The 24,699-nt window shown below is 46.7% G+C and overlaps 1 protein-coding gene across 1 annotated transcript in view; it reads right to left on the bottom strand.

Moving 5' to 3' along the window:
- Positions 1 to 24,699, bottom strand: part of RSPO1 (R-spondin 1) — an 829,344-nt gene that overhangs the window by 229,899 nt on the left and 574,746 nt on the right. The window contains exon 4 of the mRNA XM_069622650.1: positions 22,392 to 22,583. Coding sequence (XP_069478751.1) covers positions 22,392 to 22,583 — 192 coding nt within the window. The remainder of the gene's footprint in view (positions 1 to 22,391; positions 22,584 to 24,699) is intronic.

Below are 24,699 nucleotides of genomic sequence, written 5' to 3'. Positions count from 1 at the left end.
CCAAGCACTTAAGGGTATGCACCTGCAACCCTACAGTCCCTTTTCTTTGCACTTATGAGCCATTCACTGGCTGCACTTATGGTGTTACCTGCACTTCTCTCTTCCCCTCCCCCCTGGCACTTCTCCTCTTCCCTCTTCCCCACACTTGCGTAATCTGTATGACACAAGCCCTAGTAAGATTGTTGTTTTTTCCTCCCTTTGTTTGCCCCGCATTGTCTTGTCACGCCTAGAAACACATGTGTACAGGCGTGGTATAAATGCCATATCATATCATATCATATCCAGCTTTTAACAACCTACTGCCCAAAATCGGCAAAATTACTGCTGACTTTAATACCGCTGCAATCTCCATGGAGTCCAAAGGACTCAAAAAATGAGGATTTCACCACCCTGCCACCACTTGTAACCAACACTTATAATCCCGTAGTAAATCTGCAGGACCAAGTGGCAGTAACTGTAATTCCATCTGGCGGTATTTTGATGGATTTACCACTGGAATATAACGTTTGGCCATCTTGTCCATTTGCCTTACCCAGGTCAGTCCTTATTTGGTCATGCATTATCCCGCGAAACGCCAAGCTTTTTGTGGGCTTCTGCATGCCTTGTGTGTGTGTCTCCAGGATGTGGGCTGTCTAGTTCCAATACACATCCTGGGTGCCAGAGAGTCTTGTGTGCTGGGAAGCACTGGGACCACCGTGGTCCATGATTGGTCCACGTCTAGTGTGCCTGTATGTGAGCAGATCTCCCATTGAGTCCTCTTTGTTTTGGCACGAAGGAGATTCCGGATAAGAGAAGGCTCCCAACACCTATACCAGGTCGATCTCTTGAGATCTCACTGAACCTAGGATAGGATCCAAGAATCCCGAAACTAAGAAGTCGAGTCCAGGAACAGCTGGTGACCCGCTGGAAGGTTTGGCACCCTGAGCCCGCTGTTGTCCCGCTAGACCCCTCTGCATCTGATCGAACCAGAAGGTCTGCAAATACGTTTCGACCCATTTGACTAGTGGGAACAACTATTCACTGCACCTTCATCTTAACCTGCAAGCAAGCCTCTTTGGAAAATGTTCCTGGGCCAACCAGTGAACTGACCAGCTTGCCCAGGACCTTTGCTCTGAAACCGCCACCGTTTCGAGTTGACACTTACTTGGTAGATCGTAAGCACTGGGTCCCAGGCACTCTCCTCCCGAAGTACACCTAGGCGCCCTAGGTCTGGAATTAGGAGAGTACGCCTGAACCAGAGTGCACGCGGTAACTGTGTCGCCCAGCCGTGGTGACGAACTCTGCAGGTGCCTTGCTGATGTGCCCTTCTGTGCCCTGAATCCTGCTGCAGTGAAACTGGCATGATCCCTTCAACAGGAGTGGAGAAATTGCCACTGACCTGCCACAGAATCGTCGCTGTAGCTCAGCCGCTGAAAGCAGCAGAGCCGCACAATCGCTGCAATTGAACCTCCAACCGAAGTGAACTCTACTGCCGAAGTTTAGTCAGGAGTGCGTCAGGGGTCGGTGAGTACTTGCAACCCTTACCGGTGGCCCCTAGGACATCCATCAATTTTTACACACGAATGTCCCCTGAGGGTCACACACCTTTCTACAGATAGGCTGTGCTACCGCCCTATTCCCAACTCCTGCAACCTGTTCTGCCCTCTTGGGGAGACCCTCCTGATAGTGAGAACCTATTCTTCATCGTCTCACCCAACTTCCTGAGTCGCTATCGCCCCTGCAAGAGACCCTGTTTTCGCTCTACTGCACCATCGCGTGCACCTGCATCCGAAAGTACTTTTGAACGTTAGGCTCCACTCTTTGTAGGCACTGGACTGCCTCTTGGTTATGGATTGATTGATGAAGAACTGCCTAAAGTCTATTTGCACTGTTTGCTCCCTTTGTTTATAGGTTTTGAACCCATTATGTGTACTATTCTTTTAGGCCACTTGGTAACTGTATATATGTTTCATAGCATTATTGTATTGGTTTGAAGTATTACTGTTGATATTTGCTTTGTGTTTGAGTTCAAAGGCCTTGAATAAATGTATATATACTTTTGATATATACACCTGACTGGGAGTGATTTGTAGTGTCCTTTACTGTGTGTGCTCTTTGTGGGCTTTCTGTCACCCTCACCCCTCCTGAGACCTAGTCATGACCTCCGCCAACGCTACCTTAATTGGTCTGGCTTGTCCAGAAGGTTACCCTGTTCCAATAAACTAGGCTGGCCTTCTGAACTTCTGCCTACCAGGTCAGAGTTCAGAAATCCATCTTAACAGTTATCAGGCAGTAGTTTGGGGGTAGTCCAGGTCAAAGTTTTTCTTTAAGAAGAGGGCATATTAATCTTGTTTTTAGGGACAAGGGAAGAACCCTGAGATCGAGATGCATTGACGACTTGAAGAAGGAATGCCCTCATCCTTTTGATGATAGTGTCGCAACATACCTTGTTCTTGTATGTGGTGTGTTTGAGGGATAAAAGCATGTTCAATGGTTGAGAAAGGCCTGAATTATGAAGGGGTAAAAATGTCAAGTTGCACGCTACTAACTAGACATAAAATGATACTCACCTCTCAGTTCCCCACGGGCACAAAGCAGGGCATGCCATAATCACCATGAGTCAATTATTACTAGCCAATGGGTAATGGCAAGGGCACGTTTTGTGGGGTGATTAATGTACTGTCATTGATGGCATAGGCCAAGGCTTGGTTAGAGTAGGCACCATCGTCAGTAGTTGAACTGATTTTTAAAACCCTATTGATGAACAAGTTGCTTATGGTTTTGCATTTTTTCACTGATTTTGTATTTGAGGTTTCCAGGAAGGGTGTGTGTGTTGAAGCAAGTAGCAGTTAGCCAATCAGCCTGGTGAATAGTGCACCGTGACCAGCGCCATCCAATCTACTAAATTCATCTCAGTTGCACAGTGTTAAAGCTTTGATTATGCCTTTACTGTACCTGGGGCTGCTCCCAATCACGGCCTAGACATCATACTCAGATTAATCCTCGATCCAAGCTTGAGCACTGATCGGCGCAGAGAGAGCCTAATTACTTACCCCTGTGTTGAAACAATGTTATATAGGCCTAAAATAGGGATGTGCTTTTATTTGTAGATGCAGCTATTGTATAATATGAAGCGTGAAGGCATCATGAAGCAAGACACAGACAACAGATTCAAAGTTCAAACTAAAGATATGTATTAACTTAAACGTCAGGATGGTAAAAGGCCAACTTGACCTATTGTAAGGTGGGATTTCCCTACCTGAGCCTATCTACGGAAAGTCAAAGAGTTCAACTTAAAAGTCTGTCTGTGTCCAAAACCTATGCTTGGCCTCACAACTAAAGCTAAACAATGTGTAAGGGTGTCAATAAGGAAAAGAATGGTGATCAACACAAAGTTCTGAGCTCGTAGCTTCCTTTTCAGCTGTCCTTCACCAAGTTCAAGAAAGTTGCACAAAAGTCTCAACATTTGCTTTCTAATATTCAAAGTAATACAGTTCCACACAATCAGTGGTTTCCTTCCCCAAGGTCCAAGCAACATAGTTCCAAAGAAAAAGGGTCTTGTAGTTCCTCAAGTCTCGAGGTTCCGTTCCCCAATACTTTGACTCAATCACTTGTACTTGTTTCAGTCTTTCAAATGATTGACCACATCTTAAGGTCAGCCTGACCCTATTTCTGGATTGCTTTACCAGTCACTTGTAGTATAGATCCTTGGTTCATTCACAATGTCTTTAGTTGTTACAGTTCAGGACTCACTGGTCTAGGTGCAGTTGTCAGACCACAGGGTCCACCCATCACAGGTCGTCCAACCAGGATCCCCAGGCCGTTCAGCCCACACAGGTTCTTCTATACCTGCTCCTGTGTGAAGACTTATATTCACTTAACTGCTTTTTGTTGGCCTTTTGGCTTTACATCCAGGTCCACCTCTTTCTGGCTTCTCGTGGTTATCTTCTTAGCTCTGCTATAACATGTCGCACACCTCTTGCTAGATTTTGTCTTTGCTGCACTGTATTTACTATTAAAGTTCACTTTGTAGTGGTTTTGCTAATGTCCCACCTTTCCATGGCGCTCTTTCACTCTTTTCTATATTAAGCTTTCACATGGGCATTTCTTCCTTGGCGGGTCCTTGCTTTGCCGATAGAGGTTTTACTTCACTTCACATTATAATAAGCTTAATTGCAAGGTTTCATTCAGTTCGGTATTCAATTGATATTAGTTATGCTTGATATGCTCTTTCGCTTGCCATTCACATTTTCGCTATATCCCTTTGGCTATTGTTAAGTAGTGTTTACAAATTCATAAATGCCTTTTGGCTGTAGGCAATGCGTGTTCAATGTATCGTAATCATCTGTGAGAGGTTTTCTCACTTTACATGTTACACAACTGCACGCATCTTTTATAGGCTTAGGTACTGCTTGTTCCCCATATCATTCATAAAATGTTTCTCTCTCCTTCTCAATATCGTTTGGCTTCGGACTCCCCCAGAATTCTACTAAACATATGTGTCATTAGTGGCCCCAGTCCTGCTTAAGTTATTTGAAGAGGCCTACACGAGAGGCGAGCTTCTGACAAGTATAAGGGAAACCTTGGTAGTCCCAATCCCAAAACCTGGGAAACCCACGGATAAATGTAATTCCTACCGGCCGCTGGCCATGTTAAATTACGACATGAAGATCTTGACGACATATATGCGGGGTGACTCCAAAGGGTGATTGTAGGTCTGGTACACAGTGACCAGAATGGCTTTATACCAGGTCGTAGCACCGCCCAGAATTTACGATGCCTCCAACATATTTTTGCACAGACTAATGACTCCCCGAAACAGTGCGCAGTGGTGTTGCTGGACGCCATAGAGGCTTTCGGTTCACTATATTGGGAATGGCTGTTTGCAGTACTGCAGGAGTTTGGGTTTGGTGAGCAGTTCATACGCTGGTTACGAATCCTATATACCTCACCGGTTGCTAGGGTTAAGACTGAAAGAAAAGTATCAGCAGCATTGGATATTCAGAGGATTACGCGGCAAGGGTGCCCGCTGTCACCCATGATATACGTGCTGGAACTGGAACCGCTGGCAACCTACCTTCATTAAGAATTCTTGGAGGCAGGTATAATGGTTGGCTGCACAGGCCATTTAATCTCATTATACGCGGACAATGTTTTACTATACCTCAGGAACCTGCAACACAATCTGCCAATAGTCATGGAGGAGCTAAACAACTTTGCAACTTTGTTGGGAATTTCTTTCAGTAAGCAGAATTCTTGCCTGTTCCCATTAGCTGGCCTCCGGGTGGTTGACGCTGGGGATCTACCAGAGGTGGGGCTTACATGGTGTTTAGAATCCTTTAAGTATCTAGGGGTACACATCATGCATACACCTGAGGGTATGCACGACCGGAACACAGTAGGGGTGGTAAAAGGTTTGAGGAGGTCTATGACATTCTGGTCAAGGCTTCCATTGTCGTTGATGGTTAGGTTCACGATATGATATGATATGTTATTTATAACCCGCTTAATACCCAGAGGTTTCTAAGCGCGGACCCGGGTTTCGAACCTGTGTTGCTCCGTGTTGTCTTGCTACCAAGGCGAGCACGTTACCCCTGAGCTATCCTCCCGAGACGATTGTAAAAATGATAATCTAACCGAGATTTCTCTACTTCTTTACTAATGTACACCACTACATCAAAGTATCTTTCTACCGTCTGCTGGAGTCGCTGATTAGGGAATTTCTCTGGGGCCCATCACACCATAAAAGTGCTCTAGCAACACTGTGCCTACCCTACAAGGAAGGAGGGGTGCAACTCCCAGATCTAGAAAGATATTACTTGGCAGCACAACTCAGCTTTATTGCCAAGTGGCTATCAGATCAAGCCACATCTGAGTCGAAATTGTTATAGAAACTGATAGCCCCTTCGCACCTTAAAGAGATACTGTGATTGCCTCTGAGCTGCCTGGGAACTACCCCCCTACTGGTCGACCTGGGCAGAAAGGGTTGGAGCAGGACCCGGAAATTGTTGAAGCTAGAATGCCCCTATTCAAATCCAGATGGCAGTAGATGTATGCAGAAGCAGGGAGGATTTGGTGGTGTTAAGACAGTGCGAGGGCGGGGGTCTCTCTAGTTGGGGTGAAATGTATGAGAATAGTAAATTTAAGGAGATGGAGGCATTCATTGATCAGCCAGGGTTGCCGAGGGGGCAATTTCTGTGATATCTGCGAATAAGAGGGGTGGCCAAACGGAGATGGGCTGAGTGGCCTGAGGAACCAGTGGCGACTCCACTGCTGACCTTGCTGTACACCTTGGATGATGGTTGGAAACCGGTATCCAGGCTGTATGCCGGCTTGAACAACAGACCCAACCCTCGGGGCCCTGAACTAAAAGCACGCTGGGAGGTGGATCTTGGGGAGGACATAGAAGAGAGGGAATGGGAACGTATATTGGGTTTCCCCCGAGAGGTGTCTAGGAACCCTTGTCTTAAGCTGGTCTAATTGAATGTGTTGTATCGCACCTACATGACACACAGTAGGGTGGCTCAGTTCAGCAGCAGTACACAACCAACATGCCCTTGGTGTAGCAACATGAGGGTGGATTTAATTCATATGTTTTGGGGCTGTGCTAAAGTACAGAGTTTCTGGGCTCGTATTGAGCAGGCGTGCAGGAGGACTGGGGTCACTAGATATACCTGGAAACCGAAAGTTTGTCTGTTGGGAGTATTACCAAGGAATAGCAAACACAAACACATCATCAAATTTATGGACATGGCGTGCATTTTGGCTAAGAGGTGCATCGCCATGGCACGGAAGACAGTCGGGGGCCCGCAATACAGAAACCAGGGTGTGGGGTTGCACAGGGTACAGGCTGGAAGCGACCACTAGTGGAACTTATGAATCCTGTAAGATGTTAATTTGGGACATGTTTCACCCTTCTGACGACAGGCCACCGTGAGTGCTATGACACCCTATAAAACATTGCAAGAACACTTTACCTATATGAAGTTAAAGGCCCGGCTAAACACCTGGGTCTTGGTCACCAAGTGAGGATTTCATGTCTACCACTCCCTGATACCGGAGAAGGCCGACCGAAGAGTGTCCCTGCACACCAAGCCTAAACATGGACTCTAAACATGTGATACCTAGTTCACACACGTGAAGAAAGTTGTTTGTTGTTATTGTGTTGAGGTGCTATCACAGAACTGTAATCAGTCTTACATGTACTCTTATTCTGATTATAGCAAAAGAATGGTTCGAAATTGTACGATTACATGTTTACAAATGCTAATAAAAAAGATTTTAAAATAAATAAATCATTTGGCTTGGGCAATACTAGTTTCCTGGCCTTCCCATCTTCCACTGGTTGAGCCCTGATCTTACTCTCTGATATCGGTATTCAAAATATATTGTTTTTGCTTTGTTTATATATTTGCCATACCCAGGCCCCCCCTTTATCTTGTGGCGGACTCACCGGCTCTCTACACAACCTTGAGAAGAGCTCATTATGGCACCCGCTTTTCGCCAGCATCCCGTTATGCCTGTGCCCCAGCTCCCCTCTTTCCCATCTCTCCGTAGATAGCTGTTCTTTAGGATCGTGTCTCCTGACAAGGGTCTGCAGTGCTTGCGCTGCTTCAGACGTTTCTGATCCTCTCTCCGAACGCCAACAACCTGCTTGTAGCGTGCTTCTTCTAGCATAGTTGAGCACTGGATTTTGCCAGCCCTTGTTGGCATTTTCCTGTGCGTGTCCTGTGCCCTGGCTTCTTGTGTCCAGCTTCTCCACAGGCCAGAATCTGCACCCTCCTGGCTGCCGCTTCCGACCCCAACACCGACCACAGCTGAGCCTCTAGCTTCTCCCACAACATCGACATTACTGTTTCTGAAGGGCCTGCTTTTGAATGGCCCGGTCAGCTGCCTAGATTCCCAACAACTAAACCGCTGATACACCTTCACAGAGTCTGTTGTCGGTTTCCATTGCCTCTTCCTGGTGGTGTTTTCTGACCCTCTTCTTCCTCATCACAGTACCAGAGTGGTAATGGTTACAATGGGGGTCATTCTGAGGTTGGTGCTAAGGGAAAAATAATGCTGGTAAAGGATTACCGGCATCGCTTACCACTACGGGCTATTCTGACCAGCCAGACCGCTATTAGCGGCATCGTAAAGTATGGTGCCCCTAATAGTGTCATGGGCGCGGGCACGCGGGCCATCATGCCGGCAATAACGGCATGCCGTAAACTGGAGGAAATCACAAGTGAAGCGGACATGCAAATACCGGCTTCTTGAAGGCGTTGAAAGTGCTTACCGGCATGCCATAAATACCGTCATCTCTGACCTCCCGTAAAATGCCTTGAGCAGTGTTCCCAACTGCCACAGGTGCACACAATCAGCACAGGTGGAGGCAATGGAGACTGGCCCAGTACAAAAGGAGAACACCCACACACCACACCCCCTCCCACACCAAGATGATTCCAATTATAGTAGCATTACTGGAGCTGGAGGACATGCTTGCATTGCCACAACATCAACAACAACAACAACAGCCGGCACCATGTGGAGACGCAGGAGGAAAAGGAGGGTGAGACAGGCCCAGCATGCCCCACCCGTGTAGCCACCGTTACCACGCAGGCATCCCCCAATCCCTTGCATCAGAGCCAGTCCTTTCAACCTAACCCCTGAGCATATACACACCCTGTACCGTCTGGACAAAGGACACCATCACCACCATTGTGGACTTGATACACAACAACATTGTCAGCCTCATTGAAATACGCACTGCCATCCCCCCTCTACTGAAGGTAGTGTCTGTGCTCCGCTTCCTTGCCACAGGCACCTACCAGCACACAGTGGGGCACATGCATGGCATATCACAACCCTTATTTTCTCGGATTCTGAACCAAGTGCTGGATGCCCTCCTCAAGCACACAAGGGACTACATATCGCTACCACGGACTCCCCAGGAGATATTTGATACAAAATTTGGCTTCCATGCACTGGCAGGCATGCCAAATTGTGTAGGTGCCCTCGACTACACCCACGTGGAGTTGGTGGTCCCGCATGCCATGGAGGTGGTGTACTGCAACCGCAAGCAATACCACTCATCAATGTGCAGATGGTATGCGACGCCAGCAAGATCATTGCACATTGTTGTGCCCGATATCCCGGATAAACTCATGACTCTGTGGTCCTGCGGAACTCCACGCTACATGGAGCGACATGCTGGATGACGTGCCTGGCTGCTTGGTAAGTTGCAGGACTGGCACATGGCATTGAAATGGGGGGAGAGATGCACACACCACCATGGTGTCAATGTTGATGTTACTGCACGATGGGCACATCACCGAATACTGTGCCCCAAAGCCTCACTAACGGTACATGACACCCAAATCCCATATGAGTGAAGTAAGGTCGACACCTATCACTACATGACTAACAGGAAACCACCCCATATCCCACAACACGTGCACCACTCATCAGCGGCCCTCACCCTCCGTAACGCCATCCAGCACCATGCAGTGCATATGTACTATGTTGCTGTCTCCAGCATATCACCAGACATGACAAGCATCCCTGGGAGTGCATCAAACTGAACCAACTAGGGAATCCACTGTCTGTCACAGCGCTGATTGCCAGACTACTGCCAACGCTCCCTCTAAGTAAATCTCACAGAACACAACACCTCACAAATTTCACACTGACACAGCTGTATGCATACACGATGTATGAGCTTCAAGACAGCAGAGCACACCGTGTATCATCTTGAAGATGCAACCCACACCATTAGTCCATGGCACAGGACACACTGAGGGACAGAAAATGGCGTAAATACATCCAGGGACATGTGCATGTGGCCAACGATAATCTACAGGCATGTGTGACTAGTACAGCTGTCCATCATGAATCGACTAACATTTACCTTTTATTGCCTCCCATGCAGGTGATAGTGGCTATCCCTTGAAACCGTGGCTCCTCACCCCTGTCCGAAATCCACAGAACAGACACGAGGAGGACTACAATCGTTACCATACCCGTAACCGTGTGGTCATCGAGCAGACCTTTGGCCTGTTGTAGGCACGATTTTGCTGCCTCAGCCAGTCGGGTGGGGCACTCCTCTACATGCATGAGAAGGTAGCCAAGATCATCATGACATGTGTCATGCTGCACAATATGTGTATCCGCTGGAACATGCCCCTGTCCCCTGACATTGAACTGCTACCACCTGATGAAGATGAATGGGATGAAGACGATGTGGCTAGACATCATCTTGGTGCCGATGCACAGGAGGGACGTGTTGTGCGCCAGTCAGTGATAGCACAATATTTCTGACACACATGGTAGCAGAGTTTGACATGATAGTTGGACAGAGGGCACTGGGTGTGGGGGTACATGTACACTATGCACTGTATATGAATAAATGACCCATGCGCAATGATGAATGTCCACTCAGGTCTTGATTTTCACACAACTGGTGTATTAAATATAACAATGATAACGAAAGTGCAAAAACTCTCCACCACCCTCACCCCTCTCCCCTTCCCCCCACAACTCCCCCACACACCCTCACCCCTTCCGCCCACAACTCCCACACACACCCTCACCCCTTCCCCTCCCCCCTCTCCCCCATACACCCTCCCCCCCACAACTCCCCCACACATGTCCCATCGAGTCACCAATGCCTACATGAGGCTGCCCTGATTATCAATTGGCACTCCCTGGTCCACGTGGTGGCATGTCTTGCCAGCGCAGGGTACGTGCAGACCTGCGGAGAGGGCTCGTTTGGGTCGAACTGGATGACAACGTTGTGGCTGCCTGCTGGGTTTGGGTAGCCGGATGCCCTGCCTCCATGGCATCCGCTATGCGGCCTAAGACATGGCGGAGGGCCGAGACCTCCTCGCAGAGCCAGCTGGTGTTATCTGCAATGGATTTGGCCAGGGAGGCGGTGCTCTCCGTGATGGAGCTGCCTAGAAAGGCGAAGTTCTCATGCCACTCCTGTCTGGCCAGTCTGTTGTCCTCGACAAGCTCCCGCACAGGGGCTGTGAGCTGTTCCGACCGCTGCGGCCCTGCGGGTGCACCTGTGGATGTTGTTGGTCCCTGGCTGTCCTGCTCAGCCTCCCTTGTTGTCAAAATGGGACTGTAGTGCCCTCCCATCTGCTCCTGACCAGAGTGCTCCGGGATGGTTGCGTGCTCTGTATCGAGGGACGATGTTTGTGGGGATGCCAGTGGACTTGGTGTACGGACCACTTCCGATACATCGTCCTCAACGGGCACCCAAATGTCTTCTTGTGGGTCCTCCACAGCCAGGGGTGCTGTGGCTGCCACCTCCCCAGCCATACTGGACTCCTCTGAATGTGGTGTCTCGCCTGATTCCTCAGGAAGGCCAATGAGTGGTGGTGGTGGTGCTTCGCCCTCTACGGGCCTTGGCGGCACTGGTTTAATGGCTCCCTGGGGTGTCTTGCCTATTGGTGCATGGCGGCCCCTGGGTTGTCCCCTCGAGGTCGAAGGGTGGTTGGCGTTATCCCGGGACCTCTTCCGGGGTGTGGTCTGTGCAGGGGTTGCGTCCTGCCCATCGCTGTCATGGTCAGAGCCTGTGGGGGTCGAAGAGAGGGATGGCATGAGTGATGTTTTGATAGGCATCATACATACATTTGGCATTGCTTGCAGCAGGCGTCCGCATATGTCTGTGATGCGTCCGCCTACTTTGCTGGGAGTGTGTGTGTGTTGGACCTTGGCTTCACTATTTGGACTGACATATTGGTTGACTTTCATCAGACTTGGCATTACAATGTTTTCGCCTGATGTTGTGGCGCCACACTCCATCTCGCCAACACCTTCTATCCCCGCCATTCCTATCATGCTGGCGCAGATGTCCTCTCATGGAGTGAGCTTGTTTGGTGAGCTGGGACCTCCTCCTGTTCCATTGCCTGGCTCCGGTTCATCGACAGAATATTTAGATCTCTCAGTCGCAGGTCGTCCCAGCGCTTGCGGCACTGACCTTCTGAGCAACAAGTGCCCAGGTCTCCTTTTTCTTCAGTACTGCCTCCCTCTTCATGTTACTGGAGAATACTATGCCAGCATGCTCCTGCAGTGTATCAACCAGCATCTGCAGCTCATCCTCATTAAATCTTTATTTCTGCTGGCGGGCACCTCCCTTCTTCAGGGCCTTGGGCATAGTGGTGTAATAGGTGGATGTATTCAAGACAACAGCAGAGTCCAACGGGTCCTGTGTTTTGAGGATAGCAATGGATTGTGTTTTTGAAGATGGCCGCCGTGCTCCTTCCCGTTCCTGTGCGATGACGTTATTTCCGGTTCCGCTAATGCCACATTGAACCTTGTCGGTAGTGCTATCTGCTCTGTGCTTGATGCCGCTAAGGGCATTTCTGGTGCCTTTAACGGCATGGCGGTAATGACCTTACCGGCATGGCGTAAAGCTCGTGCCCGCGAAGTCGTAATAGTCCTTGATTAGCGGACTGTTGACAGCCCGGACACGCTATTTACGCCATGCCGGTAAGGACCGTTACTTCCCTCCAACCTCGGAATGACCCCCAATGTCTTCACAAGGGAATGTAGGGAAAGGACTGATAACAGCCCATAAAGGCTAGGGGAATGGCAGACTCGCCATGGACGGGGAAAGGGGGATACCGCATCTCATCCAAGGGTACCTCACCTCCCCTCCCCAATTCACCTTCACCCAGGTAGTCCTCCCTCCCTTCTCCATCCCTGGCCATCCGAGAAGAGTATCCAAGGGAGGTAGATCTGAGGACGCTCTCAGGTTTTTCACAGAGGCTATTAGCAAAAAATGCAGTTTTATGCACGTGTATACAGACATGATAACACTCTTATCAATTGTTGACAATCACGGAGAAGATTTTAAAGAGGAGGTGGGAATTGGCTTGCTGCAGCATACTGGGACCTTTCAATGGATTGTGTCCTCCCACATATTCCTCATCTTTAGATATCTTCCCTTCCAGCTTTAGCTACTTTGGAAGAAATACATTTGGTATAGGGTGCGATGCGTTGATGCGGTCGACTCGATGTCCCGTCCCTCGAGGGCCTCCTTTTCGGGGTCAGCTCCATCACCATTATATGTTAGGGACGATTGTATGTAGTAACCCTGTGGGAGACTACACCAGCCTTGTCCTCTTGGCAATAGGTAACCTAACCTTTGGTATAGGCCTCTACTACACAAGTTGGTAGAGTGAATCAGCAGCCAGGCTTATCCCAAGAGGGATCAGTGTGAGCTGTAGAGGTGTAGCATAGAGATTCACAGTGACAAGTATTCAAATAATACAACACTCCGTTTTAAAATAAGCCTTCTTTAGAAAGGGCAATATGCAGCAATAAGATACACTTCAAAAATACACTCCTTCAGTTTCAGTTAAGTAAGTAGATACCCTTTTGGGATGTCACACACACTTCCTACACCCTGAGGTGACTTCAATTGCTAGGATACTGTGGACTTTTAACACTTAATGCAATACTGAGGTTGTGGAAAAAGGAATAGGTTAGGGGAGGAAACAAAGGTTAACAAGTTTCTTCAAACAGGTAAGCACTTTACAATCCGCCAATGAAATATAGATGAACCCTTTCCCAGCTATACAAGTAACTTATGTATGACTTTTTGGAGGGACAGATAAACACAAAGTCAGAGGGTAAGAAGAGTCTAAAGGGAGCCAGGACAGCCAATATCAATTCCTGTTGTAGTCCTGCAGATCCTGCTGTTCCTGGGCCTCAGTCATTGGGACAAGAGGGAGGATGGCTGGGGACTCCTGCACTACGGGTTGAAGGTCGGCGACAGCAATGGGCAGATCAGTGGTTTCAGCTACCGGCAAATATGACCACTGCTGGTCTTGGGCACCTTAAGGGCTCCCCTTGCTTCTGGGGTCCAGCACTCTGTTGAGGTGGCTCAGGCGTGGGTCGTCCTGCTTCAAGGGAGCACTGAGGATTTGCTGGAACTCGGGTCCGGCTTAAAGACGATGCATTTGTTCCTGGTGTTCCTGTCCCATGGCACTCGGTTCCAGCAGCAGCAAAGAAGTACAGCCAGCAGGGAGAGGTGTTCCAGTCGAGTTCGTCTTGGGGTTAATTGGTCCCACCAACCTAAGGGAAGAAGTTGTGCTTTCTGGGCTTCTCCAGTTGATAAGAAATGTGGAGCTTCAACACTGCAGCAGAGCGTCACCGGGCAAACCAACGGTCTAGGAGGGTGCAGTAAGCTTCTCTTCCAGTTTCTTCTTCATTTCCTTCGTCCAGTGGTCAACTCTGCCTTCCTTGCAAAAGACCTTGCCTTTTATGCAGGTTTCTTCCATTCATTTGCAGCCTAGCTGTCACTCACACAGCAGGGGGGTTGACCTCAAAGGACAGCCAGCCAGCCAGCCAATCACCTTTGTGTGCATTCCCGTAACCAAGTAGACTAAGCACATGGATTTTCGGGAACCTCCCTAGCTTCCTGCCCTGCCAGGCACAATGTAGCCAGAGGCTGGTTTCACCAGTGAATCCTGCCAAAGACAAAATGAACAAAGGGACCAAACATGGTTTGGCACGCGGAGGAAAACCTAAGAAGGACCACACTCCTAAGAAATGGGGAAAAAAGAAGACCGGGCCATTTTGACAAAATGGGCACCCATGGGTTCAATACTGCAGCTCAAGATTCAGCCTGCGGTAAAAACGCACAATGGTAGGAAAATTAAACCACTGCCACCAGCCATTAACTGTAGTGAGGGTAGCATAACATGTTTTACATGAGAAGGTAGACAAAGGGGATACTAAGTAAACCCCCAGCACTCCAAATAAGATGGTGTGTGCTGGGTCTACAAAGAGAAAAAGGTAAGTCAAGTAATTTCTCTTTACTACTCTTGGAAACAGTAGTTTATCCAAGAGAAGGTATTTAAACCTGAGCAGAAATCCAAAGGCTTTCTCTGTGACGCTGAACTGAAGGTGCTGTGTGTCACAATACAAAAAGATGATGCCAATGGAGTTTGTCAGACTCCAAAACCAAAAGAAAAAGGGTCTCACTCACTCCAGGATAAAAATCAAAAAGTCCTAAAGTCCAGCAAAAGAGATGGGGGTCTCGAAGGTAGAAGGGAATTAACACAGAAATGAGAATTCTCCCTTACAGTATATATATAGCATGCGCAGCACCCGTTATCTTCAGTTCAATTTTTCCGCTATTGCTAACACTTTGAGAATTATGGTGTGATTTGGTTTCTCGGAAAACTGCGACATACTCGAGAACAACGGCTTTGTCATCGACACAATCAACCCATGAAGCACTGTTTAAAAAAATGTCATGATTGCAGCGCCAAGATGTCTCTCACGGTTTCTCATCGAGTGTGTCTGTGGTACCTTGGCGTGGAGCATAGGACAGCAGACAGTGGGTCCTGTCAGTCCATGACTGGTTAGACTTTGAAAGAGGGTAAAGGGAAATTAGCTGTGGGTAGGCCCCCTACAAAATCCCCCTTTATGAAATTGTCGAAAAAGATGAAGAAAAGGCTCTATAGGTCACCTTCAACTTTCTCTGATTCCTCTCCTAAGAGAAAGATAGCCTGCCCAAGCAAGTCGGTGACTGCTGCCGAATGGGAGGTGTTCAGAAAAGAAATATAGACATTATTCGAGAAGGTGGCCTGACCCCCTCGAAAGAGAAAACTAAAATCCATGCTTGTGTCGCACTGTCAAAAGCCGGCAAGGAAAGGGCTAAGGCAAAATCCTCCATGCCTTCAAGCCCGGGATGCTGGCCTGAAACCCCTTGAGAACCGTTGAGGTCTTGACTCGACGAAAAACCGCCAAAAGACTCTATCAAGCCGGGGGGGTCGAGACCCTCAGAAGCTCTTTTGACACAAAAATCATCAAAAAACATCTATGCCATTAGCGTCGAGACCATCAACTCCATCGACGCCATCAGTGTCGAAGCCATCAACGCCATCAGGCTTGAAGCCATCAGCACCTTCACATACTAAAGATGTCGAAAAATCCTATAAGCCATTACCAAGGAAGGATGTTTTCAAATCTTTATCCTCCATTTATGAGGAACACGAACCACCGGACCAAGATACTCCTCCATTTGGTTTGATGTTTGGCACACCTAATGTCCTGGAGGCCCTTATTTCGGAGAAGTCCAGGATAAAGGACCTCTATGACAACCTTCAGTCTGCAAGTGGCATAGATATCTCACCAGAGCTTGAGTTTGGCAAACCAGACCTGCTTCTCTATTCGAACAAGACAACCTTATGAATCTACTTGCTAATGGTCCACGGAAGGATCCTGTACTTCCTTTTCAAATTGCCCTACAAAAAAGGGTAAAGGCGAATTGGGAGGCACCTGAAACAAGTCCAGCAGTAAATAAAAACCTCCCCAAGAAATACAGGCCTTCAAGTAGCGATCCTGAACACTTGTCAAAACATCCAACACCATAGAGCCTGGTAGTTCAGATAGCAACATCTACATTAAAACAAGCTGCATATCCAACCATATGATGCTTGGGGATTGAAAATGTTTTCTGACGGGAGCATGGCTCTGAAATTAGAAAATGCCACTTGCGCTATAGCAAGGTTTACATTCACGCTGTGGGACTACATAGCCATGGTGGCTGAGCACATTCCCGAAGGGGAAGAAAGCGACAGCTTCCTGAATATTGTAAGAGATGGAAATGTGGCTATGTGTGAGTCTCTTCAGTCCATACTGGACTCTGCTGACAGCATCAGAAGGGCCATGGCAGCAAACACAGTGATATGCAGATTTGCATGGTTGAGGTGCTGTACAATGAGTACCTGTAACAGAGAGGATCAAAGGGTGGTCCTCTCCTTATTTCCTTATTCCCAAAAAGGAGAGAGGATTGAGACCCATCTTGGACTTGAGATACTTGAACAGGTTCCTCAAGAAGGAAAAGTTTAAGATGGTCAAGCTTTTTCAGATCCTTCAGGCCCTCCATCTCCAGGATTGGATGGTGTCATTGGACCTTCAGGATGCTTACTGCTATGGGCCAATCCATCACAAGCTCCAAAAGTACCTGAGGTTCGCTGTTGGCGGTTCTCATTATCAATGTTGAGTTCTGCCATTCGGCTGACTGCCGCCCCAAGGGTTTTCAACAAGTTGATAGTGGTGGTGCAGCGAGTCTCAGGAGAGGGGGGATTCACGTTTACCCCTACCTCGACGATTGGCTGATCAGGGCCCATTCCCAGAACAGATCCCGGAACATTCTTGGCATAACCTGCCACTCTCCTCACAGACTTGGATTCTCCCTCAATTACAATAAGTCCCACATGATACCATCTCAAAGACTCCAGTTGCTTGGAGCAGTCTGAGATGCATTGTTGGGAAAAGCTTCGCCACCCGAGGTGAGGTCTCAACACATTATGCAGATGGTCACCAGATTCCAGCGTGCCCAGCGTCTTCATCGACTTTTTGAGGTTGCTCGGCCTCATGGCATCCTGCATTTTCCTTGTGCGAGAGGCTCTCCTGAGAATGAGATCCCTCCAATGGGCTCTCAGGACGCAATGATCTCAATTCTCGGGCAAGATGTCAGACGTACTTCAGGTTCCAAGCATGGTTGACCATGATCTCCTGTGCTGGACCAGTAAGAACAATATTCTGAAGGGAGAACCTTTTTGGTAACGATGGCCGCAGAAAACAGTAGTTACGGACCCCTCACTCACAGGGTGGGGAGCCCACGCCAACAATCTGACAGTGGGCAGTCATTGGTCTATATCGCAGTCCAAACTACACATCAACCTTTTGGAGCTGATGGCAATCAGACTAGCGCTGAAAGCCTTTCTGCCCTCTGTACGGGGACAACATTTACTGATAATGATGGACAACACAGTGGCCATGCACTACCTCAACAAGATAGGAGGTGTAGGGTCACTACTACTGTGCAGAGATGCAATGCAGCTCTGGTTCTGGGCAATTCAAGAAGGATTCCCCCTATCGGCAGTTCACCTAGCCAGAGAGGAGAGCATGGCAGCGGACGCTCTGAGCAGGTAGAGCACAGTCTCCCACGAGTGGAAACTAGCTCAGGACGTCCTTCAAGAGATCTTCGCCCTTTAGGGAACTCCTCAAGTAGATTTGTTTGTGACCAGTGTCATCCGGAAGTGTAAACTGTTCTGCTCCAGGAAATTTCCCCCAAGATGAGCTCTAGGGGACGCGTTCGTAGTGGACTGGGAGTTTCCACCCCTGTACGTGTTTCCTCCATTCCGCGTCATTCCTCACGTGTTCAGGAGGTTGAGATAGTTCAGGCAATCCATGATCCTAATTGCTCTGGATTGGGCCATGAGGACGTGGTTCCCGACCTTCAGGGACATGTCCATCTGCCCTCCAATGCGGCTTCTACAAAGAGAGACCTTCTCTCATGAGAGAATGGTCGGATTCTCCATCCAGAGGTCAAGTCACGCAGCCTTTATGCTTGGTTTCTGAAATGTTGAGATATAAAAATTGTGACCTCCCAGTTGACGTAATGGAGATTTTGCTTCCAGCTAGAATGCCAACAACAAAATGCCTGTACCGCTGCTGTTGAAATACATTATGCAGCTGGTGCAGAGATAAGAATGTGGACCCTTTTCAGTGTGAGGGGCTCCAGATTGGAAACGTAAAAGGATACTTTCCGGCGCTTTCAATTTTCAAGCACACGTCGGAAGAGGTATCATACTTCAAGATGCTGTTCATCATGCCTTTTCTGAAGGGGCTCACTAACATGTTCCCTCCTTCTCCTTTTCAAGTTCCAATTTGGGACCTCAATCTTGTACTAACATTTCTTATGTGCGCTTAATTTGAGCCTCTCCAAATAAGTGTATACACGCATTTCACCGCTGTATTTTTAATCGCGGGTTTTTTCACCGCCGTTTTTTTTCTCGAAAAACTCATCTTTTTTTTTGTTTTGGGGGGGGTTACCCCCTAAAACCCCCTTTATTTTTTATTTTTTTATTCCCTTACACCCACAACCATATATTTAATTTTTTAATCCCCTCCAAAAAAAGAAAATCAAACGATGAGTTTAAAAATAAATAAAAACGCTGATGAAAAAACACGCGATTAAAAATACTGCGGTGAAATGCGTGTATACCCTTATTATTCGCGTTAGCATCAACCCACAGGGTGAGTGAGCTATAGTCTTTAATTAGTAAACCACTGTTTAAGGACAAGGTAGTGCTTAAAGTCAAGCCAACTTTTCTTCCGAAAATTATGTCAGGTTTTCATATATCTCAGAAGGTTGTGCTACCATCATTTTATCTGCCTCCACATCCTGGCAAAGATGAGGAAAGGCTGCATAGGCTAGATCCAAGACGAGCACTTATCTTTTATATTTCAAGAATGGCTCAAATACATTAAGATGACCACATTTTTGTTGGGTACACTTGTCACAAGATGGGACTAGCAGTCACAAAACAAACACTTCTGAGATGGATAGTTATTGGTCTTGGATACACTGATGCCAGTAATTCTGCAAGAGGAAGGCATAAAAACACAACTGAAGCTAACAGGCTCTCTGTGAGCTATATATACCGGCGATGACGTTGAACCTGAGATGGAGGCCCTTGAGGGACATTGAGTTGATTGCATCGACGCACAGCACCCTATGGTGCCATTTTGTTTTCCAAAGCAGCTAAAGCTGGAAGGGAAGATATCTAAAGATGAGGAATTCGTGGGAGGAACATCGAGTCGAAATGACGTTACCAGGGATAAGTAATTTTTTTCTTCTGTGCGCTCTGCCCACCTGTCGCCTCATTATGACGCTGTGCAGTACGTTGCGGCGCAGATATCTTGGAAACGGGCCTCCAAGGACCTTGAAATGTGGTGTGTGAGTTCCCCACCTTCAAGCTTTGTTCCCGGCGTTGAGACGGTTAAAATGAGCTTTGTTTGGTCCTTCTATGACCACATTGATGTTTTGCGCATTGTGGTGAAAATATCTTGCAAATGGTACGTCAAATGGCCTAAAAACAAGGTTTCAAGGTCCCACAGGGACATTGAAGTTCAGTTCCTCATGTCCAGAAGCTTGAAATTGGTGCTGTCTGGTCCTTCTACTACCACCTTGATGGTTCAGCGCTTCTAGGCAACCATCTCATGTGTGCAGAGGTTGGAATCCGGGGGACAGGTTGGGGTGTCCACAATTAATGTAGCCAGTGACATCCGGAGGCTTCTAACAGGTAACTGTGCAAAATGTGGTGCAGATTGGTGGAACAGTGTGGAATTGTTTGAGGAACAAACACACAAACTAACAGATTTTCCGATTTATATATATAGATTGCATTTTGCATGAGTGTGAGATTATTGGTATTTAGTTGTTGAGTGCAGTATTATTTGTGGGGCATTTGGTTTTGCACCAGTGTTCCTCTGATAGAAGGATGTTGCCTTTCATGTCTGTGAGTTCTTGAGAGAACGAAGTGGTGACTAGTTTAGTCCGGCACTGCATGATTTTTTGCAAGAATGGCCATGCTGGGATTAAAAGAGAAGAGGAGTGAGTTGGCATCCATACTTGAACATGCAGCAGCCATCAGGGAAAGGAGGCTTGCTTGCAGGGGTTTTGTGTGGAAGTTCATGTAAGAGCGAATGGCAATAGAAGTTGGAAGCTTTTGTCTTGGGTTGCTGGGGATCTGGCAGGTGAGGAGGAGCGAGATGGTGTCATGATCCAACTTATTCAGCTAAATATGGATTGGACATTTCCCATATAGGGAAATGGCCAGGACCAGACTAAGTGTGTTTCCCTTCATGTGTGTGATGTCAATGAGGGCCTCTTTTGTGACTTTGGTAGCAGAGGTGCTGAGGAGGTGGCAGTAACTGAGAAATATGTTTGTCGTGTAGCTTATCAACACAGATTGTATGACGTCAGTAATGACCACCCAAAAAGCCTCCGGCAATGCCTAGGGGATGGTAGATAAGATGAAATGTAATGGTTTGTGTATGGGTGAGAGGGAAGTGGCAGGTGAGTTGTTGTATAAGCATGTTGTCTTAGGATAAGTCTAAGGGCACCACTGAAACTACCCACTTTGTTTACATGCTGTCTATGCGCTGCTGAAGCAGGACTCTAATAGAAATGGTGTCCAGTTCATGAGTGGTAAGAACTGGTATGTCAACAGCAGGTAGAACTGTTGATTGACTGTTTCTATTTGTAAACTTTAAGCTGTAGGTCTGGGAGGGGATGGTGAATGGGTGGAAATCAGAGGGATCTGCATGAGGTTGAGGTTGAGCAGGCAGAAAGCATGGCGACCCTGAAGGCAGTTGGGCTGTATCCGGCTATTGGCGAGCACAGTTTGCTGGAGACTACAATGGAAGTGAAACACATGACAGAGTAATGTCTGTTAAATATGCAGTATTCAGACTGTTCTTCCTGATCCTGACAGACCCAAACAGGTGACACCAATGCTTGTGTCTGCCATTAGTTAAGGATGCTTAGGAAACACCCTGGAAGGCTGAGAGAAGAAGGGGAGTACTGTATCACATGACATACCTGTGTAGCAGTGCAGTTTGATAGGCCAGTTCGATTGTAAGCTTACAACAATGTTGCATCAATGCTCTAGTAGGAAGACCAACCTGAAATCATGTCTGGAAATCAGCTAAGCATGAGCAGACTTAACAGTTCATGTCCTGATGCTAGAAACCTATATTTGTCAACACCATGATGAGTGCAGCAACACTTTACAAGTTGACCAATATGCTATTCGTCTTTAGTTTGTACCTACCTTCTAAAATCAAACAGCTAGAAGTATGTAATTTCTTAGGCACTTTTACATCCCTTTAAGGATCATTTTATTTATATATATTATTGAAGCCCTGCTATCGGTATGGCAACAGAAATACTAAGGTCAACAAAATGAGTCGCCTTCAAGACATGTAAAACATTCCTAGACTTGTGTATTTGTTTAGCATTTGGCCCATTGGAATCTGGACTGGTGAAGTTGAACTTTGTTGTTCACGAATCATTAAAACAGTGTTTGTTTAATTGAATACATTTAAAAGGCACTCTTAGGTCAACCAGTTTTCAAATGCATATTGTCAATTTTTCAGTATTTAGATATGCCATTCTATGTCAGTGTACTTTTCTAATCCTGCTTAAACTTGTCTATTGAATCTACGGCAAGCCGAATACAGCCTCAAGATCTTCTCAGTTCATTCACATACTGTGTTATACTTCCAAGCCGCACATGCTTCTCAATTCTTTCACACACTGATGTGCACCCTTCAACTTCATGCCATTCTCAATTCAGTCACTGACCCTGTTGAACCTCCCGCATCAAGATTTCACGATTCAGGCTACAGTGCTGTACCACTCATTCCCATGTACTTATTGATTAACGTGCTTGCAACATTGCAACTTCCAGCGGGAGGAACTCCTTGATTAAGCACCAACAGACTTTAACCACCCAGCATCATGTGCATCTCATTTAAGTCTCCTAGAGATTTTCAGACACCCGTCTTGGGGGTTTCTCAATTCACAAAGTTCGCCTTTTTTTACTTACTCATGCACTTGTTCATGTCTGGATTGCGAACACCATAGTATCCTATAGGGCAGGAGGGTAAGCAGGTCCCAGTCTGTCTGATGTCATTCCTCTCCAGATGAAGGAAGAGCTTCGGTGAGCACTTCACGCACCCGTTCGATTCAGAGCAAGATACACAGCCTTTTGCGCAACTTGGAATGACTTCTGTGCTTCCTTATTACATAATCAAAACAAAAAACAGATGAATTACACACAAACATATAAAGATGACAAAGAAAATAGCTGATTAGTTAAAAATGGAAGATTATACAATTATGCATAAGCAGTAGATCCACCTCAAATGGATACATAATGGGAAGCAGAATGAGTGACAGTAACATTACAATACTCTATATTTGCATGTTCCCATTTATATGCATTGGTCCCTTACAATTTTGATTTTGTTTTTGGCAACTTTTTTGTGATTCTTTTTTGGAGACTCAAAATCGAAATGTTTTTTTCTTGGGCACACAGATTGAGAACTTAATGCTTGCGAGTGCTCTACATTTAGTGGTAGAATATTACTGTTTTCGGTGTATTGAGTTCAATTACATGCAAAACTCTGCATATTGAAGCTAACGGTACCAATATGAGGTGAGTTTTGCTTGTAATGTAAACATTGCCAATGTCAGATAAGAAAAGTACTCGGGTATCAAGCGTATCTAGACAAATATGAAACTTAAAAATATCAACGTGTAAAATAACCAAAACAAATATTAGTTTATAAAATGGAGTCAACTATTGCTTCTTGGGCGGGGAGATGATGATTTATTGGGAGCATGGGTACATTGCCCAAAGGCAGGTTGCAGTAGTGGAGGAAAGTAGTACCCCTCAGAGTACAAGAGGCCCTCTGTATAATACTTCAGGTGCAAAGTACATTCTAACTACTTTTACAAAGTAGGGATAAGTGGTTGGCGGGCATAGTGTACAGGGAACACATGTGATGCATATGTACATGCCAAAACATAATTTTCGAAATGTTATATTTCAAACAAAGCTGATTGATACAGAGCGTTGCCATAAGTTTTGTAGTCAATATTTTTTAGTCCATTTTATTACATGCTTTTGGCTTCAAGGGCCCTTATTCCAGAGTATAAAAAATAAAAAAACATGTTAGTTTAATTCTTCTGAGGGACACAATATGTTGGAGAATCTTCAGTACAACTTTCACTAGTAATTCATGTACAGCTAGAAGTTTTCAAATTCTTGCCAGATGACAAAAGGCAGGTGCTCGTCATTTTCTTGCCTATAGTTTGCTATTCATATACTGCTTGTGGTGCAGATTTTGGTTTTAAGGCTGCCGGGTGATATCCAAACATCACAGTTTCCCTGTGTCTCAGTTTACCCTCTTGAAATATTTGTCTTCCTGGGTCTACTCAGATGTCCACAGTATGCTTCAAACTCTTGGGTGTTGTGACGAACATGTGTATTGGTTTGGGGGTTGAGCATGCCATTGTTTCTAGTTACCATCAATAGCCTAATGATCAGAGAGAGTTAACAAGACTCTGGGGCAGTTTGTGCAATGTTTTTGTAAATGCCTCCTGTAATATTGAATCACAGAGACATTTGGCCAAAGAATGTATTTACCCTATAAACACCGTTCCCTTCTTTTCTATGCCTTTATTTAACATGCTAGTCTCACCTCCGGAAAGCCACGGTGATTGTGATTCCCAAAGCAGACAAACCGCCAGACCGCTGTAGTTCATATCGACCAATCTGACTTATCAATAGTGAGACCAAAATAATAGCAAAAGTACTGGCCAACCGCTTACAAAAGGTCATCACAATATTAATTCACCCCGACCAGTGCGGATTTATGCCGAAACGGTCGACCTGCATGAACATTCATAGGCTACATACTGTAATAGAGAATGCACCCACCACCCGTGGCCCCCTGGCTGTACTGGCGATTGATTTTGAAAAGGCTTTCGACTCGGTGTACTGAGAGGCAATTTGGGAAATAATGGGCCGGATGGGGTTTGGGCCCCAGTTTCTGAGCTGGGTGAAACTCTTATATGAATTCCCAGAGGCACAAATGAGAGTGAATGGGTGTCCATCGCAAACCTTTAAGCTTGAGAAGGGAACCAGACAGGGATGCCCATTATCTGCCATTATATTTGCCCTGGCTGTGGAACCGTTAGCAGAGGCATTGAGAACGTCACCGGCCTGGTGTGGTATTCAGTGGGAAGACGGGCGAGAGGATAGGGTCTCCCTGTACGCGGATGACTTGCTTCTTTACTTAAAAGACCCACACCACGTCTGCTCCACGATTGTAGACATACTAGACAGC

The sequence above is a fragment of the Ambystoma mexicanum genome, chromosome 11 (genome assembly GCF_040938575.1).
Source record: "Ambystoma mexicanum isolate Mex_15411 chromosome 11, UKY_AmexF1_1, whole genome shotgun sequence".
Taxonomy (NCBI): Eukaryota; Metazoa; Chordata; class Amphibia; order Caudata; family Ambystomatidae; genus Ambystoma; species Ambystoma mexicanum.
The sequence above is the reverse complement of the archived record's forward strand: the minus strand, read 5'-3'. Positions and strand labels throughout refer to the sequence as shown.